This window comes from Taudactylus pleione, unplaced genomic scaffold (genome assembly GCF_031769625.1).
Source record: "Taudactylus pleione unplaced genomic scaffold, aTauple2 ptg000182l, whole genome shotgun sequence".
NCBI classification, from domain to species: Eukaryota; Metazoa; Chordata; class Amphibia; order Anura; family Myobatrachidae; genus Taudactylus; species Taudactylus pleione.
Window position 1 is genome coordinate 2,547,511 of NW_028284584.1, and position 19,073 is coordinate 2,566,583.

At 46.1% G+C, this 19,073-nt stretch overlaps 1 protein-coding gene across 2 annotated transcripts in view; it reads left to right on the forward strand.

Moving 5' to 3' along the window:
- SBF2 (SET binding factor 2) overlaps nt 1-19,073 on the forward strand; it is an 805,041-nt gene that overhangs the window by 711,580 nt on the left and 74,388 nt on the right. For both annotated transcript variants that reach the window (XM_088476083.1, XM_088476084.1), the window contains 3 exons: nt 4,243-4,427; nt 17,833-18,009; nt 18,091-18,192. In XM_088476083.1, coding sequence (XP_088332209.1) covers nt 4,243-4,427; nt 17,833-18,009; nt 18,091-18,192 — 464 coding nt within the window. The remainder of the gene's footprint in view (nt 1-4,242; nt 4,428-17,832; nt 18,010-18,090; nt 18,193-19,073) is intronic.

Here is a 19,073-nt window from a genome sequence, read left to right on the forward strand (position 1 = left end):
TCAGCAATCACTGATCATACACACACATTCAGCAATCACTGATTATACACACACATACAGCAATCACTGATCATACACACACACATACAGCAATCACTGATCATACACACACATACAGCAATCACTGATCACACACACATAGCAATCACTGATCATATACACACATAGCAATCACTGATCATATACACACACATAGCAATCACTGATCATACACACACAGCAATCACTGATTATACACACACATACAGCAATCACTGATCATACACACACATAGCAATCACTGATCATACACACACACATAGCAATCACTGATCATACACACACAGCAATCACTGATTATACACACACATAGCAATCACTGATCATACACACACATAGCAATCACTGATCATACACACACATACAGCAATCACTGATCATACACACACATTCAGCAATCACTGATCATACACACACATTCAGCAATCACTGATTATACACACACATACAGCAATCACTGATCATACACACACACATACAGCAATCACTGATCATACACACACATACAGCAATCACTGATCACACACACATAGCAATCACTGATCATATACACACATAGCAATCACTGATCATATACACACACATAGCAATCACTGATTATACACACACATAGCAATCACTGCTCATACACACACATAGCAATCACTGATCATACACACACATAGCAATCACTGATTATACACACACATAGCAATCACTGATCATACACACACATAGCAATCACTGATTATACACACACATAGCAATCACTGATTATACACACACATAGCAATCACTGATCATACACACACACAGCAATCACTGGTTATACACACACATAGCAATCACTGATTATACACACACATAGCAATCACTGATTATACACACACATAGCAATCACTGATTATACACACACATAGCAATCACTGATTATACACACACATAGCAATCACTGATTATACACACACATAGCAATCACTGATTATACACACACATAGCAATCACTGATTATACACACACATACAGCAATCACTGATCATACACACACATACAGCAATCACTGATCATACACACACATAGCAATCACTGATCATACACACACATAGCAATCACTGATTATACACACACATAGCAATCACTGATTATACACACACATAGCAATCACTGATTATACACACACATACAGCAATCACTGATTATACACACATACAGCAATCACTGATCATATACACACATAGCAATCACTGATCATATACACACATACAGCAATCACTGATTATACACACACATAGCAATCACTGATCATACACACATGTAGCAATCACTGATCATACACACACATACAGCAATCACTGATTATACACACACATAGCAATCACTGCTCATACACACATACAGCAATCACTGATCATACACACACATACAGCAATCACTGATCATACACACATAGCAATCACTGATCATACACACACACATAGCAATCACTGATCATACACACACACATAGCAATCACTGATCATACACATATACAGCAATCACTGATCATACACACATATAGCAATCACTGATTATACACATACAGCAATCACTGATCATAGACACACATAGCAATCACTGATTATATACACACACATAGCAATCACTGATTATACACACACATAGCAATCACTGCTCATACACACATACAGCAATCACTGATTATACACACACACATACAGCAATCACTGATTATACACACACACATACAGCAATCACTGATTATACACACACACATACAGCAATCACTGATTATACACACACACATACAGCAATCACTGATTATACACACACACATACAGCAATCACTGATTATACACACACATAGCAATCACTGATCATACACACACATAGAGCAATCACTGATCATACACACACATAGAGCAATCACTGATCATACACACACATAGCAATCACTGATTATACACACACATAGCAATCACTGATCATACACACACATAGCAATCACTGATCATATACACACATAGCAATCACTGATCATACACACACATAGCAATCACTGATTATTCACACACATAGCAATCACTGATCATATACACACACACATAGCAATCACTGATTATACACACATATAGCAATCACTAATTATACACACACATAGCAATCACTGATCATACACATATACAGCAATCACTGATTATACACACACATATAGCAATCACTGATTACACACACACATACAGCAATCACTGATTATACACACACATATAGCAATCACTGATTATACACACATACAGCAATCACTGATCATACACACATACAGCAATCACTGATCATACACACACACAGCAATCACTGATTATACACACACATACAGCAATCACTGATTATACACACAAATAGCAATCACTGATTATACACACAAATAGCAATCACTGATTATACACACACATAGCAATCACTGATTATACACACACATACAGCAATCACTGATCATACACACACATTGCAATCACTGATTATACACACACACATAGCAATCACTGTATTCACACACATACAGCAATCACTGATTATACACACACATACAGCAATCACTGATTATACACACACATAGCAATCACTGATTATACACACACATATAGCAATCACTGATTATACACACACATAGCAATCAGTGATCATACACACACATAGCAATCAGTGATCATACACACACACATAGCAATCACTGATTATACACACACATAGCAATCACTGATTATACACACACATAGCAATCACTGATTATACACACACATAGCAATCACTGATTATACACACACATAGCAATCACTGATTATACACACACATAGCAATCACTGATTATACACACACATAGCAATCACTGATTATACACACAAATAGCAATCACTGATTATACACACACATAGCAATCACTGATTATTCACACACATAGCAATCACTGATTATACACACACATACAGCAATCACTGATTATACACACACATAGCAATCACTGATTATACACACACATACAGCAATCACTGATTATACACACACATAGCAATCACTGATTATACACACACATACAGCAATCACTGATTATACACACAAATAGCAATCACTGATTATACACACACATACAGCAATCACTGATTAAACACACACATAGCAATCACTGATTATACACACACCCCTTCTCATGCCACCAGACCTCAGTGCACAGCTCAGCACCCATTGTGAGCGGTGCCTGTGAGATGGTGCTCTGGAGGCAATGTGCTGGGGGCAGCAGGGTACAGGTGAGGCAGAGAGTGTACGGGGGGTTGCTGGGTGAGGAGTGCTGCTGGTACAGGACTCTCCGTCTCTGGCCGCCATGCTTTCTGATTAGCTGAGGCTCTGACAGCTATTGTAGGGAGGAAGCTCACCCTCGCCAGGCAGCCCCGAACAACCATTCCGCTCATTCTAGGTGCAGCTCGGGTCTAAAAACCCAGGTAGCACCTTTCAGACTTGAGCCGGGCACTGACCCGAGTTGCAAGTCCAGGGAATAACGCTAGTCGATTGCAGGGTCACGGACCCGGGACTGTAAACTGGGGTCAGACCTAAGCAGAACCTGGGTCGTGCTCTGGCAAATTCCCAGGTATTTGCTTATGTCTCAAATGAGTATTACTGTTACATCTCCGATGTTTTCCCACTCCTCACCCTTCTGTTATGCCAGATATCTTGTTGTAAGATTTCTCTACCTCTTTTTGCTTGGAGTGGGTGACTTGTGGGGTTTACTTGCCATTGATAATGGGGCATGCTGACACAGCAGACCAGCATGAAATGCATTAATCAGAGCCATATACTACATGTAAATTGTCTAATTTATTCCATTTCTCTTCATTAGATTGTGTTGCTGTAGCACTAACCGTTTTGTGTTCTTTACTTGGATGCTGCTAATTCTTATTCGGTTTTATTTTCCCACCTCTAAGTGAATATGTTGGTCTGTACCAAACGCTCAAAATTATATTATGTAATACAATCGCTTTATTATCTTGTATTGATCAGACTCTTTATTATAATTAAAAAAAACACCTTATGTTTACTTAGATGTGCGATAACATTGCTTAGAGCATCTTGCAGGCGGTTGTGTGCAGATTTGCCTTGCTCTGCACTAACAGCCCAGCTGGTTATAGCCTCTGGTTATGGCCAGCATGTTTTCCTATAACCTTATTTTATATCCAGGTGTTTGGGCAAGTCTGCGTTCCAGCAATCGCTTAATCACCACCCAAATGCCTCTTGTTGATGTTGGTGCTCGATTGGTGGGAAAGGATCATGGCTCCTCCTACAGCGACCAAACCTCACTGCAGAACCAGCTGCTGAAGCGCCAAGCTGCACTCTACATTTTTGGTGAAAAATCTCAAATAAGGGTAAGAATGATCTGAGGTATCAATTCAGCAATGAATATAGTAATGCAAGAGAGAAACTTCAGGACATTGTTGTATCGGGATGTAGTCAGCAACCCAGCGTGCGGGATGCCAACAGTTGAAATACCAGCGCCGGAGTCCGATCCCGGCACCAGAATCCCGACCGCCGGCATCCTGAAGGTAAGTATCGGGTGTTAGGGGGAGGGTTAGGCTTAGGCACCATCGAGGAGGAGGTTAGGGTTAGGCACTAAGGGGGGAGATTAGGGTTAGGCACTAAAGGGGGAGATTAGGGTTAGGCACTAAGGGGGGAGATTAGGGTTAGGCACTAAGAAGGGAGATTAGGGTTAGGCACTAAGGGAGGAGATTAGCGTTAGGCACTAAGGGGGGAGATTAGGGTTAGGCATCGGGGAGGGAGGTTGGTTAGGCACTAAAGGGGGAGATTAGGGTTAGGCACAAAGGGGGGAGATTAGGGTTAGGCACCGGGGAGGGAGGTTGGTTAGGCACTAAGGGGGGAGATTAGGGTTAGGCACTAAGGGGGGAGATTAGGGTTAGGCACTAAGGGGGGAGATTAGGGTTAGGCACTAAGGGGGGAGATTAGGGTTAGGCACTAAGAAGGGAGATTAGGGTTAGGCACAAAGGGGGGAGATTAGGGTTAGGCACTAAGAAGGGAGATTAGGGTTAGGCACTAAGGGGGGAGATTAGGGTTAGGCACTAAGGGAGGAGATTAGGGTTAGGCACTAAGGGGGGAGATTAGGGATAGGCACTAAGAAGGGAGATTAGGGTTAGGCACTAAGAAGGGAGATTAGGGTTAGGCACTAAGAAGGGAGATTAGGGTTAGGCACCGGGGAGGGAGATTAGGGTTAGGCACTAAGGGGGGAGATTAGGGTTAGGCACTAAGGGGGGAGATTAGGGTTAGGCACTAAGAAGGGAGATTAGGGTTAGGCACTAAGGGGGGAGATTAGGGTTAGGCACTAAGAAGGGAGATTAGGGTTAGCACTAAGGGGGAAGTTTAGGGTTAGGCACTAAAAAGGGAGATTAGGGTTAGCACTAAGGGTGAAGTTTAGGGTTAGGCACTAAGGTGGGAGATTAGGGTTAGCACTAAGGGGGAAGCTTAGGGTTAGGCACTAAAGTGGGAGATTAGGGTTAGGTACTATAGTGGGAGATTAGGGTTAGGCACTAAAGTGGGAGATTAGGGTTAGGCACTAAAGGGGGAGATTAGGGTTAGGCACTAAAGGGGGAGATTAGGGTTAGGCACTAAGAAGGGAGATTAGGGTTAGGCACTAAGGGGGGAGATTAGGGTTAGGCACTAAGAAGGGAGATTAGGGTTAGGCACTAAGGGGGGAGATTAGGGTTAGGCACTAAGAAGGGAGATTAGGGTTAGGCACTAAGGGGGGAGATTAGGGTTAGGCACTAAGGAGGGAGATTAGGGTTAGGCAGTAAGGTGGGAGATTAGGGTTAGGCACTAAGAAGGGAGATTAGGGTTAGGCACTAAGAAGGGAGATTAGGGTTAGGCACCGGGGAGGGAGGATGGTTAGGCACCATCAAGGGGGAGATTAGGGTTAGGCACCATCGAGGGGGGGGTAAGGGTTAGGCACTAAGAAGGGAGATTAGGGTTAGGCACCATCAAGGGGGAGATTAGGGTTAGCCACTAAGAAGGGAGATTAGGGTTAGGCACAATCGAGGGGGAGATTAGGGTTAGGCATCGGGCCGACGGTTGAAATACCAGCGCCGGAGTCCGATTCCGGCACCAGAATCCCGACTGTCGGCATCCTGAAGGTAAGTATCGGGGGTTAGGGTTAGGTAGGCTTAGGCACTGGTCTGGGGAAGATTAGGATTAGGCACTAAGAAGGGAGTTTAGGATTAGGCACCATCGAGGGGGAGGTTAGGGTAAAGCACCATCGAGGGGGAGGTTAGGGTTAGGCATTGGGGAGGGAGGTTAGGGTTAGGCACCGGGGAGGGAGGTTAGGGTTAGGCACCATCGAGAGGGAGGTAGGGTTACGCACTAAGAAGGGAGATTTGGGTTAGGCACCATCATGGGGGAGATTAGGGTTAGGCACCACCAAGGGGGAGATTAGGGTTAGGCACTAAGGGGGGAGATTAGGGTTAGGCACTAAGGGGGGAGTTTAGGGTTAGGCACTAAGAAGGGAGGTTAGGTTTAGGCACTAAGAAGGGAGATTAGGGTTAGGCACCATCGAGGGGGAGATTAGGGTTAGGCACCGGGCAGGGGTAGGTTAGGGTTAGTGACAATTGAGGGGGAGGTTAGGGTTAGGCACTAAGAAGGGAGATTAGGGTTAGGCACTAAGGGAGGAGGTTAGGGTTAGGCTCCATCGAGGGGGGGGTTAGGCACCGGGGAGGGAGGTTAGGGATAGGCACTAAGAAGGGAGGTTAGGGTTAGCCACTAAGGGGGGAGGATAGGGGTAGGGCACCGGGCAGGGGGGGGTTAGGGCTAGGCACTAAGGGGGGAGGTCAGGGTTAGGCATCGGGCAGGGGAAGTTAGGGTTAGGCATCGGGTAGGGAGGGTTAGGGGTAAGGGTTAGACTTACCTTACTTACCGAAGGGTGTTGGGATTCTGACTGTCGGGATGCAGGTGGTGCTCTGACCAGCAGAATCCCAATTGCCGGGATCCCATACCCAACTCGTTGTATCACTGGATGATTACGTTTATTAAATGTAGAGTCTCAGCAGAGGAATTAAATAGAATACAGAATACACAGATATTTTTATTTTGAATGCCAGAAGTGTTAAAATGTCAACACAATTCTTTTGAAAACAACTAAACTGGCCGGCTATAAATATATGTACATACAGCGGGTAAAATAAGTATTGAAGACATAAACATTTTTCTCAATAAATATATATGTAATGGGGCTATTGTAAAGAAATTTTCACCAAATGTCAGCAGCCACCCATATAATCCAGACATGGGCCGGCATTAGGGGGGGTACAGGCGGCTAATATACTGGGCTCGCAGCGCACTGTGAATTTTGTCTGCTAACTGCTGTGTCTGCCTGTGACTAATAATTACCTTGCTGCCGGCCCGGGATCATCAGCGCACTACAGGGCTCTGACAGTGACAGACACAATTACCATTACTGCGTGAGCCACCACTGCACCCAGTCAACAACTTTAAAGTCCCACTCTCCGTGCAGTCCCATTGTGAGCGGGCCTGCTCTCCCGTGTACTCTACCCTCCCACCTCTGCGCCCCCTCTTACCCTCTCCTCATGTCTGTACCCATTCTGCTCTCCTGTGCCCCCTCTTACCATTTCTCTATGTCTGTACCCCTTCTGCTCTCCTGTGCTCCCTCTAACCCTCTCCCCATGTCTGTACCCCTTCTGCTCTCCTGTGCTCCCTCTTACCCTCTCCCCATGTCTGTACCCCTTCTGCTCTCCTGTGCTCCCTCTTACCCTCTCTCCATGTCTGTACCCCTTCTGCTCTCCTGTGCCCTCTCTTACCCTCTCTCCATGTCTCTACCCCTACTGCTCTCCCGTGCTCCCTCTTACCCTGGATGTCTGTACCCCTTCTGCTCTCCTGTGCCCCCCTTACCCTCTCTCCATGTCTGTACCCCTTCTGCTCTCCTGTGCCCCCTCTTACCCTCTCCCCATGTCTGTACCCCTTCTGCTCTCCTGTGCTCCCTCTTACCCTCTCCCCATGTCTGTACCCCTTCTGCTCTCCTGTGCTCCCTCTTACCCTCTCTCCATGTCTGTACCCCTTCTGCTCTCCTGTGCCCTCTCTTACCCTCTCTCCATGTCTCTACCCCTACTGCTCTCCCGTGCTCCCTCTTACCCTGGATGTCTGTACCCCTTCTGCTCTCCTGTGCCCCCCTTACCCTCTCTCCATGTCTGTACCCCTTCTGCTCTCCTGTGCCCCCTCTTACCCTCTCTCCATGTCTATACTCCTACTGCTCTCCTGTGCCCTCTTACCCTCTCTCCATGTCTGTACCCATTCTGCTCTCCCGTGCTCCCTCTTACCCTCTCTCCATGTCTGTACCCATTCTGCTCTCCCGTGCTCCCTCTTACCCTCCATGTCTGTACCCCTTCTGCTCTCCCGTGCCCCCTCTTACCCTCTCTCCATGTCTGTACCCCTTCTGCTCTCCCGTGCCCCCTCTTACCCTCTCTCCATGTCTGTACCCCTTCTGCTCTCCTGTGCCCCCTCTTACCCTCTCTACATGTCTGTACCCCTTCTGCTCTCCTGTGCCCCCTCTTACCCTCTCTCCATGTCTGTACCCCTTCTGCTCTCCTGTGCTCCCTCTTACCCTCTCCCCATGTCTGTACCCATTCTGCTCTCCTGTGCTCCCTCTTACCCTCCATGTCTGTACCCCTTCTGCTCTCCAGTGCCCCCTCTTACCCTCTCCCCATGTCTGTACCCCTTCTGCTCTCCTGTGCTCCCTCTTACCCTCTCCCCATGTCTGTACCCCTTCTGCTCTCCTGTGCTCCCTCTTACCCTCTCCCCATGTCTGTACCCCTTCTGCTCTCCTGTGCTCCCTCTTACCCTCTCCCCTTGTCTGTACCCATTCTGTGCTCCCTCTTACCCTCCATGTCTGTACCCCTTCTGCTCTCCTGTGCCCCCTCTTACCCTCTCTCCATGTCTGTACCCCTTCTGCTCTCCTGTGCTCCCTCTTACCCTCTCTCCATGTCTGTACCCCTTCTGCTCTCCTGTGCTCCCTCTTACCCTCTCCCCATGTCTGTACCCATTCTGCTCTCCTGTGCTCCCTCTTACCCTCCATGTCTGTACCCCTTCTGCTCTCCTGTGCCCCCTCTTACCCTCTCCCCATGTCTGTACCCCTTCTGCTCTCCTGTGCTCCCTCTTACCCTCTCCCCATGTCTGTACCCCTTCTGCTCTCCTGTGCTCCCTCTTACCCTCTCCCCATGTCTGTACCCCTTCTGCTCTCCTGTGCCCCCTCTTACCCTCTCCCCATGTCTGTACCCCTTCTGCTCTCCTGTGCTCCCTCTTACCCTCTCTCCATGTCTGTACCCCTACTGCTCTCCTGTGCCCTCTTACCCTATCTCCATGTCTGTACCCATTCTGCTCTCCTGTGCCCTCTTACCCTCTCCCCATGTCTGTACCCCTTCTGCTCTCCTGTGCTCCCTCTTACCCTCTCCCCATGTCTGTACCCCTTCTGCTCTCCTGTGCTCCCTCTTACCCTCTCCCCATGTCTGTACCCCTTCTGCTCTCCTGTGCTCCCTCTTACCCTCTCCCCATGTCTGTACCCCTTCTGCTCTCCTGTGCTCCCTCTTACCCTCCATGTCTGTACCCCTTCTGCTCTCCTGTGCTCCCTCTTACCCTCTCCCCATGTCTGTACCCCTTCTGCTCTCCTGTGCTCCCTCTTACCCTCCATGTCTGTACCCCTTCTGCTCTCCTGTGCTCCCTCTTACCCTCCATGTCTGTACCCCTTCTGCTCTCCTGTGCTCCCTCTTACCCTCTCTCCATGTCTGTACCCCTTCTGCTCTCCTGTGCTCCCTCTTACCCTCTCCCCATGTCTGTACCCCTTCTGCTCTCCTGTGCTCCCTCTTACCCTCTCCCCATGTCTGTACCCCTTCTGCTCTCCTGTGCCCCCTCTTACCCTCTCCCCATGTCTGTACCCATTCTGCTCTCCTGTGCTCCCTCTTATCCTCTCTCCATGTCTGTACCCCTTCTGCTCTCCTGTGCCCCCTCTTACCCTCTCTCCATGTCTGTACCCCTTCTGCTCTCCTGTGATCCCTCTTACCCTCTCCCCATGTCTGTACCCCTTCTGCTCTCCTGTGCCCCCTCTTACCCTCTCCCCATGTCTGTACCCCTTCTGCTCTCCTTTGCCCCCTCTTACCCTCTCCCCATGTCTGTACCCCTTCTGCTCTCCTGTGCTCCCTCTTACCCTCTCTCCATGTCTGTACCCCTTCTGCTCTCCTGTGCTCCCTCTTACCCTCCATGTCTGTACCCCTTCTGCTCTCCTGTGCCCCCTCTTACCCTCTCCCCATGTCTGTACCCCTTCTGCTCTCCTTTGCCCCCTCTTACCCTCTCCCCATGTCTATACCCCTTCTGCTCTCCTGTGCCCCCTCTTACCCTCTCCCCATGTCTGTACCCCTTCTGCTCTCCTGTGCTCCCTCTTACCCTCTCTCCATGTCTGTACCCCTTCTGCTCTCCTGTGCTCCCTCTTACCCTCTCCCCATGTCTGTACCTCTTCTGCTCTCCTGTGCTCCCTCTTACCCTCTCTCCATGTCTGTACCCCTTCTGCTCTCCTGTGCCCCCTCTTAACCTCTCCCCATGTCTGTACCCCTTCTGCTCTCCTTTGCCCCCTCTTACCCTCTCCCCATGTCTATACCCCTTCTGCTCTCCTGTGCCCCCTCTTACCCTCTTTCCATGTCTGTACCCCTTCTTCTCTCCTGTGCCCCCTCTTACCCTCTCTCCATGTCTGTACCCATTCTGCTCTCCTGTGCTCCCTCTTACCCTCCATGTCTGTACCCCTTCTGCTCTCCTGTGCTCCCTCTTACCCTCCATGTCTGTACCCCCTACTGCTCTCCTGTGCTCCCTCTTACCCTCTCCCCATGTCTGTACCCCTTCTGCTCTCCTGTGCTCCCTCTTACCCTCTCCCCATGTCTGTACCCCTTCTGCTCTCCTTTGCCCCCTCTTACCCTCTCCCCATGTCTGTACCCCTTCTGCTCTCCTGTGCTCCCTCTTACCCTCCATGTCTGTACCCCTTCTGCTCTCCTGTGCCCCCTCTTACCCTCTCTCCATGTCTGTACCCCTTCTGCTCTCCTGTGCTCCCTCTTACCCTCTCTCCATGTCTGTACCCCTTCTGCTCTCCTGTGCCCCCTCTTACCCTCTCTCCATGTCTGTACCCCTTCTGCTCTCCTGTGCTCCCTCTTACCCTCCATGTCTGTACCCCTTCTGCTCTCCTTTGCCCCCTCTTACCCTCTCCCCATGTCTGTACCCCTTCTGCTCTCCTGTGCTCCCTCTTACCCTCCATGTCTGTACCCCTTCTGCTCTCCTGTGCCCCCTCTTACCCTCTCTCCATGTCTGTACCCCTTCTGCTCTCCTGTGCTCCCTCTTACCCTCTCTCCATGTCTGTACCCCTTCTGCTCTCCTGTGCTCCCTCTTACCCTCTCTCCATGTCTGTACCCCTTCTGCTCTCCTGTGTCCCCTCTTACCCTCTCTCCATGTCTGTACCCCTTCTGCTCTCCTGTGCTCCCTCTTTCCCTCTCTCCATGTCTGTACCCCTTCTGCTCTCCTGTGCCCCCTCTTACCCTCTCTCCATGTCTGTACCCCTTCTGCTCTCCTGAGTGCTCTCCCCTCCCACCCCTGTGCCCCCTACTCCCTTCGCCCTGTGTCATTCTCGCTGTAGCGCCTTTTTATGTGCTTCAGACAATGAGGCATAAATTGTGATGGGACCCAGAAACTGTGGAGTAGGACCCCAATTGTTCAAAGTGAGGGGTCCTCGGGACCCCCAGTTTTTCTTGCTCAACGCTGTCACTGCGCCTTTTCTATGGACTCTAATCTTTAGTTCTTACCATAGATTTTCAATCGGATACAAGTCAGGTGATTGGCTGGGCCATTCTAGCAGCTTTTTTTTCTTTCTCTGAAACCAGTTGAGTGTGTCCTTGGCTGTGTGTTTGGGATCATTGTCTTGCTGAAATGTCCACCCTCGTTTCATCTTCAGCATCCTGGTAGATGGCAGCAGATTAATATCAAGCATGTCTCGGTACATTTTTCCATTCATCCTTCCTTCAATCACATGAAGTATAACAGTACCGTATGCTGAAAAACAGCCCCACACCATGATGTTCCCACCTCCAAACTTCACTGTTGGCACTGCACATCACCCCAAAAACACCATACCATTTCTCCTCCAAACATGGTGTCTATTATAGCACCCAAAGAGTAAAATTTTGGTCTCATCTGACCAGACTATATTCTCATAGTATTTCACAGGCTTGTCCAAATGTTGTGTAGCAAACTTTAAACAAGCTTCAACATGCTTTTTCTTCAGCAATGGAGTCTTGCGTGGTGAGCGTGCATATAGGCTATGGCGGTTGAGGGCATTACTTATTGTTTTCTTTGAAACAATTGTACCTGCTAATTCCAGGTCCAAGTTCTCCACAAGTGGTCTTTGGCTCTTGTACAACTAATTCTTTTCACTCCTCTGTCAGAAATCTTGCGTAGAGCACCTGGTCGTGGCCGGTTTATGGTGAAATTATGTTCTTTCCACTTCCGGGTTATAGTTCCAACAGTGCTCACTGGAAAATTCAGACATTTAGAAATCCTTCTGTAACCAATGTCATCAGTATGTTTTGCAACAATAAGGTTGCGAAGGTCTTGAAAGACCTCTTTGCTTTTACCCATCATGAGATGTTTCTTGTGTGACACCTTGGTAATGAGACACCTTTTTATAGGCCATCAGTTGGGACTGAACCATCTTATATTAATTTGTACTGACAAGGGGCAGGATTGCTTTCTAATTACTGATAGATTTCAGCTGGTGTCTTGGCTTTCCATGCCTTTTTGCATCTCCCTTCATGTGTTCAATACTTTTTCCCTGTGTCATTTCACATTATTACACATAACTAAATTTATGGACATCTATGGTTTGATTTTACATTTGGTGAAAATTTCATTACAATAGCCCCATTACACACACATTTACTGAAATTTGTTGATGTGTTCAATACTTATTTTACTCGCTGTATATGGACATGTTGTCATTTATTTGTCTGTATACAGTACGTGACAGCTAGAGATTTCATGTGACTGATATGATTTGTACAATAGATAGACAATGAAAAGGTCGACAGTGTCTTGGTAGTCACCAACTGGTAGACCGGTAATAGATCGACAGATACAAATGGTCGACATGGTCAAAATGTTGACACACATGTTAGGGTTAGGCACTTACCGGAGGGCTAGGTTCTAGGAGGGATGTTAGGGTTAGGCACTTACCGGAGGGTTAGGCTCTAGGAGGGATGTTAGGGTTAGGCACTTACCGGAGGGGTAGGCTCTAGGAGGGATGTTAGGGTTAGGCACTTACCGGAGGGGTAGGCTCTAGGAGGGATGTTAGGGTTAGGCACTTACCGGAGGGGTAGGCTCTAGGAGGGATGTTAGGGTTAGGCACTTACCAGAGGGGTAGGCTCTAGGAGGGATGTTAGAGTTAGGCACTTACCGGAGGGGTAGGCTCTAGGAGGGATGTTAGGGTTAGGCACCGGAGGGGTCGGCTCTAGGAGGGATGTTAGGGTTAGGCACTTACCGGAGGGGTAGGCTTTAGGAGGGATGTTAGGGTTAGGCACTTACCGGAGGGGTAGGCTCTAGGAGGGATGTTAGGGTTAGGCACCGGAGGGGTAGGCTCTAGGAGGGATATTAGGGTTAGGCACTTACCGGAGGGGTAGGCTCTAGGAGGGATGTTAGGGTTAGGCATCAAGGGGAGGGTTAAGGTAAAGATTAGGGTTAGAAAAAAAACAAGTCGACCATTCCAATGTCAATATTTTGACCATGTTGACATTTTGTACCTGTGAACCTATTACCTGTCTACCAATTGGTGTCGATTTTTTGATCTAAATAGTGTAGATCTTTAAATCCACACCTGCTCCATTATCCTCCCTTTTCCTGCTTTTTACAGTAGGAGTTAGTAAACAGCTAGTAATGGGGTAAGGGGATACTTACCGGCGAGCATGATGGATGTCAGTGGCTCAGTAGTTATAATGTTGATATTTATTTTAGGTTCTACACAGTCGCATGGTGGACTGAAGCAATGTTTGAAAATGCTGCCTCTTAATTCATTAGAAACGTATGCTCCTTGAATAGTAATCATGCTTCAGTGAGGTCACTGGCTGCAGGTCATGAATATTAATGCAGCACACAATACACCTGCTGCCTTTTTGTAGCCTATACCTCCCGTCATCTTAATCCCTTCCTCCTATCTCTAGTGTATCATTCCAGATGTGCATAGGACAAGCGAGGACTTAGAGACTTCTCTGCTATTCTTCTTCTCTGTTTTATGGCCATGCCCCTCACTCACAATTACCATCAAAATTCAGTACTCTCCTGGAGGTGACTCCCTGGGCCCTCACTGTTACTGGTCTGTTCCAGCCACCAGATAAGAAGGAAGAGAGTGTTCTCTGCGGTGGCAGACAGTATCCATTAATAGGACGGGGTGTGTGTCCTTACTATGGCACATATTTGGATTGCGTTGATGCCACATTTATACACACCCCTCCCCTGTCCAGCTTTGAATCTTTTCCCAGGTGCAGGGTCCACCAAGCAGCTTGTACCAACGTCTAGTCAGCAGGATCCAGTGTTTGATGTCAGTGGTGATTGGCCTCCACCAAACTGCTACACTGGGAGCATAGGCACTACGTTTGTGGAGAGTGTGATTCAATGTGAGACGGATCCTTCATTCCTCAGTCATCCTAATGTATATTTACTTATAAAGTCTGATATTCCCAAACCTCTAGACAAAACCTGGGCATAACTCTGTTTTACAAGGATAATTTCTCTAATAATCCATCTTCTATTTCAGCATAAGACCTTATAACACATTCTCTGACTAGCTGCTTACTATTAATGCTGAGTCTACCATTATGCTCCACTTAAACACATAACTTGATAATCCCACGACCCATTTTTTTAACCCACCCTGCTTAAAGGACATTGCTCTTCGTGTGACATTCTTGCTCCTATCTCTTTAATATTTGGTAAAAATCCAAGAACAGCAGCAGAAATTCCTACTATACATCATAATACATTTCAGTGAGAGGAGCACTAAGAATGGAATGTCCCCTATCCATTTGGACTCCAAGCCTGTAACAGGGCCCCTAGGCCTGTAACTATTTACTCGGTAGATAACTGCTCCACTGATTAATTTGTACCATTATTTCCTGCTAACCCAGAGGTCTCCGCTGACACTCGAGCAGTACGCCGCATACTGCGGTCTCCGCTGACACTCGAGCAGCATGCTGCACACTGTGGTCTTCTGGCACTTACTAAATAGAAAGTCTGATCACTTGCTGGCTGCAATGTCATTTCAGGGGCTCTATCCCATTATTCACTTTATGTGGTTATATAAACAGGGATGCAATTATCAGGCTGCAAATGTGTACTAATACTTTGTCGTATGACTTTGGCATCTACAAAGGATTTAAAGAGCCCTGTTGTCCAGCAGGTGCACAGTAACAATTATATATGATTCTTTTTATTATTAATATTAATTCCACATAGAATAGAGGACCTCAATCAGATTTGGGAATAGAGTAAGATAGAGCAAGTAACTTTGCACCTGGACAAACTATGTTGCAATAAAAGAAGTGCAAATACAGAGCTGTAACTAATCACATCAGTGCCCTGTGCTGGCTCCGCCCACTGAGCACACGCCACAGTCATGCAAAAGGGGCGTGCCCGGCATCCTGGTAAGTGCAGCGCTGACCGGGCGTCCTCTCTGTACATATTACCTCTGCATCTCTCCCTGCAGTACGGCATGGTGTTACCAATATGCGCAGTTACTGGCTCTTTCTTACGGGACGATCAGACAGCGATCAGATATCATTATCTGATCGTCCTACATGTGCTGGATGTTCGATATCGAACATCCAGCAAAATGCACCAACCCGCGATCAACGATTCCTATAGTAAACGGGCTAACCTGGTCGATATCCATGCTTGCGCATAGATAGTCGTTTGGTTGTTAGATGGGGCTAAAAAAAGGATGATATAAACGATCAAACGATATCATTATCGTTTATATCGCCCTTTTTATCTGACCGTGTGTTTGCACCATTACTCTATTCCCAGAGATGAATCAGGGCCAAAGATTGTATTGAGTGCAAGTGATCCCATAAAGCATTATTATATCCGATCCAATACCGCATTATTATATCCGATCCAATACCGCATTCATATATCCGATCCAAAACCGCATTCATATATCAGATCCAATACCGCGTTATTATATCCGATCCAATACCGCGTTATTCTATCCGATCCAATACCGCATTATTCTATCCGCTCCAATACCGCATTATTATATCCGATCCAATACCGCATTATTATATCCGATCCAATACCGCATTATTATATCCGATCCAATACCGCATTATTGTATCAGATCCAATACCGCATTATTATATCCGATCCAATACCGCATTATTATATCTGATCCAATACCGCTTTATTATATCAGATATAATACCGCATTCATATATCAGATCCAATACCGCATTCATATATCAGATCCAATACCGCATTCATATATCAGATCCAATACCGCATTCATATATCAGATCCAATACCGCATTCATATATCAGATTCAGATCCAATACCGGATTATTATATCAGATCCAATACCGCTTTATTATATCAGATCCAATACCGCTTTATTGTATCCGATCCAATACCGCATTATTGTATCAGATCCAATACCGCATTATTATATCAGATCCAATACCGCATTATTATATCCGATCCAATACTGCATTATTATATCAGATCCAAAACCGCATTATTCTATCAGATCCAATACCGCATTCATATATCAGATCCAAAACCACATTATTATATTAGATCCAATACTGCATTATTATATCAGATCCAATACCGCGTTATTATATCCGATCCAATACCGCATTATTATATCCGATCCAATACCGCATTATTATATCAGATCCAATACCGCATTCATATATCAGATCCAATACCGCATTCATATATCAGATCCAATACCGCATTATTATATCCGATCCAATACCGCATTCATATATCAGATCCAATACCGCATTATTATATCAGATCCAATACCGCATTCATATATCAGATCCAATACCGCATTCATATATCAGATCCAATACCGGATTATTATATCAGATCCAATACCGCATTATTATATCAGATCCTATACCGCATTATTATATTAGATCCAATACCGCATTATTATATCAGATCCTATACCGCATTATTATATTAGATCCAATACCGCATTATTATATCAGATCCAATACCGCATTCATATATCAGATCCAATACCGTGGTAAGTGTAGTGAAGGAACCAATGTAACTTGTAACATCATTAGATGCTTGCATTTGGCTCGCCATTATTTGGGCAGTTCTTTAGATATTGGTCATAGTACTTATCGCTGCAATCTGAAGAGCGAAGGGGTAGAACCGGCAGTTGCAGATTATTAATCTTATCTCTTTCTTAAGATTTTTTTTTTTAACAGATGACATGACGGGTGTGGAGTGATATGCTGACAGTGTATCGACGTTCATGATGTTAACACCATAATGTCGACATATTCAGAATGTCAACAGATAATATCTCGATCTCCATAATGTTGACATTTTCAAAATGTCAACACTGTGAATGTCAACACTGATATCTTGGCCTAAAGCTAACCCTCTCTGCATGTGTCCCCCCTCTCTATAACTGACTGTGTTGTGTGTGTTTCATCCATCAGGGTTTCAAGTTTGACTTTGCATTGAATTGTGAATTTGTGCCGGTTGAGTTTGGTGATATCAGACAAGTGAAGACCAGTTTTAAGAAGCTGATGAGAGCCTGCGTGCCGAGCACCGTTCCTGGAGACTCCGATTCCAGCTTTCTCAAGTCGCTGGGAGACTCAGAGTGGTTCTTGCAGGTGATTTCCCTTCCCTGCTCTCTGGATTTGGATCTGTTCATATGACTATATCAAAAATGATATCATGCAATTATTTCACAGATTCACAGAATTATCCAGTTGTCTGTGATCATATCTGAACTGATGGAGAGTGGATCATCTGTGATGGTCAGTTTAGAGGACGGATGGGATATCACGACACAGGTAAATGACTAAACGTCAGTGCATTCCACCAGGACATTGGCACATGCTGCTATAGGTTTGGATTTTGAGTGCAGAACAGCCAGTCACTTCTTGACCCAGAGTTGGAGGTGACGATGCTTAATCCTATGAATAGAAGAAATTGTCTAAATGAACATTATGCTGTTGTTCTTATTTAAAATTTTAAACCAGCCAATCAGTGTTATCGTAATTGTGCAGTTCCAAGCCTCTGGCCTTGTTCATAGCACTGGCATGTATATCCCAGCTTTGTGAGAGAGTCTCATTTCCTATTTCAGATCAGCACCAGCATCCACGGTTTTATGCCCAACTCAGAAGTCAATCTGTATACAAAGAGAAATTTCATGTCGGCACCCTAATTTAGCCCTGACTGACCCTCTTATCTTACCTCATCACTACAAAACATCATGTTTCACTCGCCGCAATGTTTAATATGTTTACAATAAATGTGTTCTGCTAGTAACTAAGAATAATCATTAATTGTATATGCCACAAGAATACTGTAGATTAAATGTCTTTAAAATTTACACTGTATCGGGCCTCTGTTTGGGCTGGGGCCTGACTGTGCAATATTGGGCCATAGGGTGAGAGGTTAGAAAATGTGGGCGTTTAGCAGTAATCTCTCAAATTGGTGGAGTTTTAGCTTCAAAAAGGGAAAACATCTGGATGAGAATTTAAATCGTGAGAATTTTTTTTGTCTAAAAACATCCGAATTTGCATGTTCTCGGACTCTATTACACTGGATGAGTTTCCATGTTCTCAGACTCTATTACTTTGGCCGAGTTTCCATGTTCTCGGACAATATTACATTGGGCGAGCTTCCATGTTCTCTGTCTATTACATTGGACGAGTTTCCATGTTCTCTG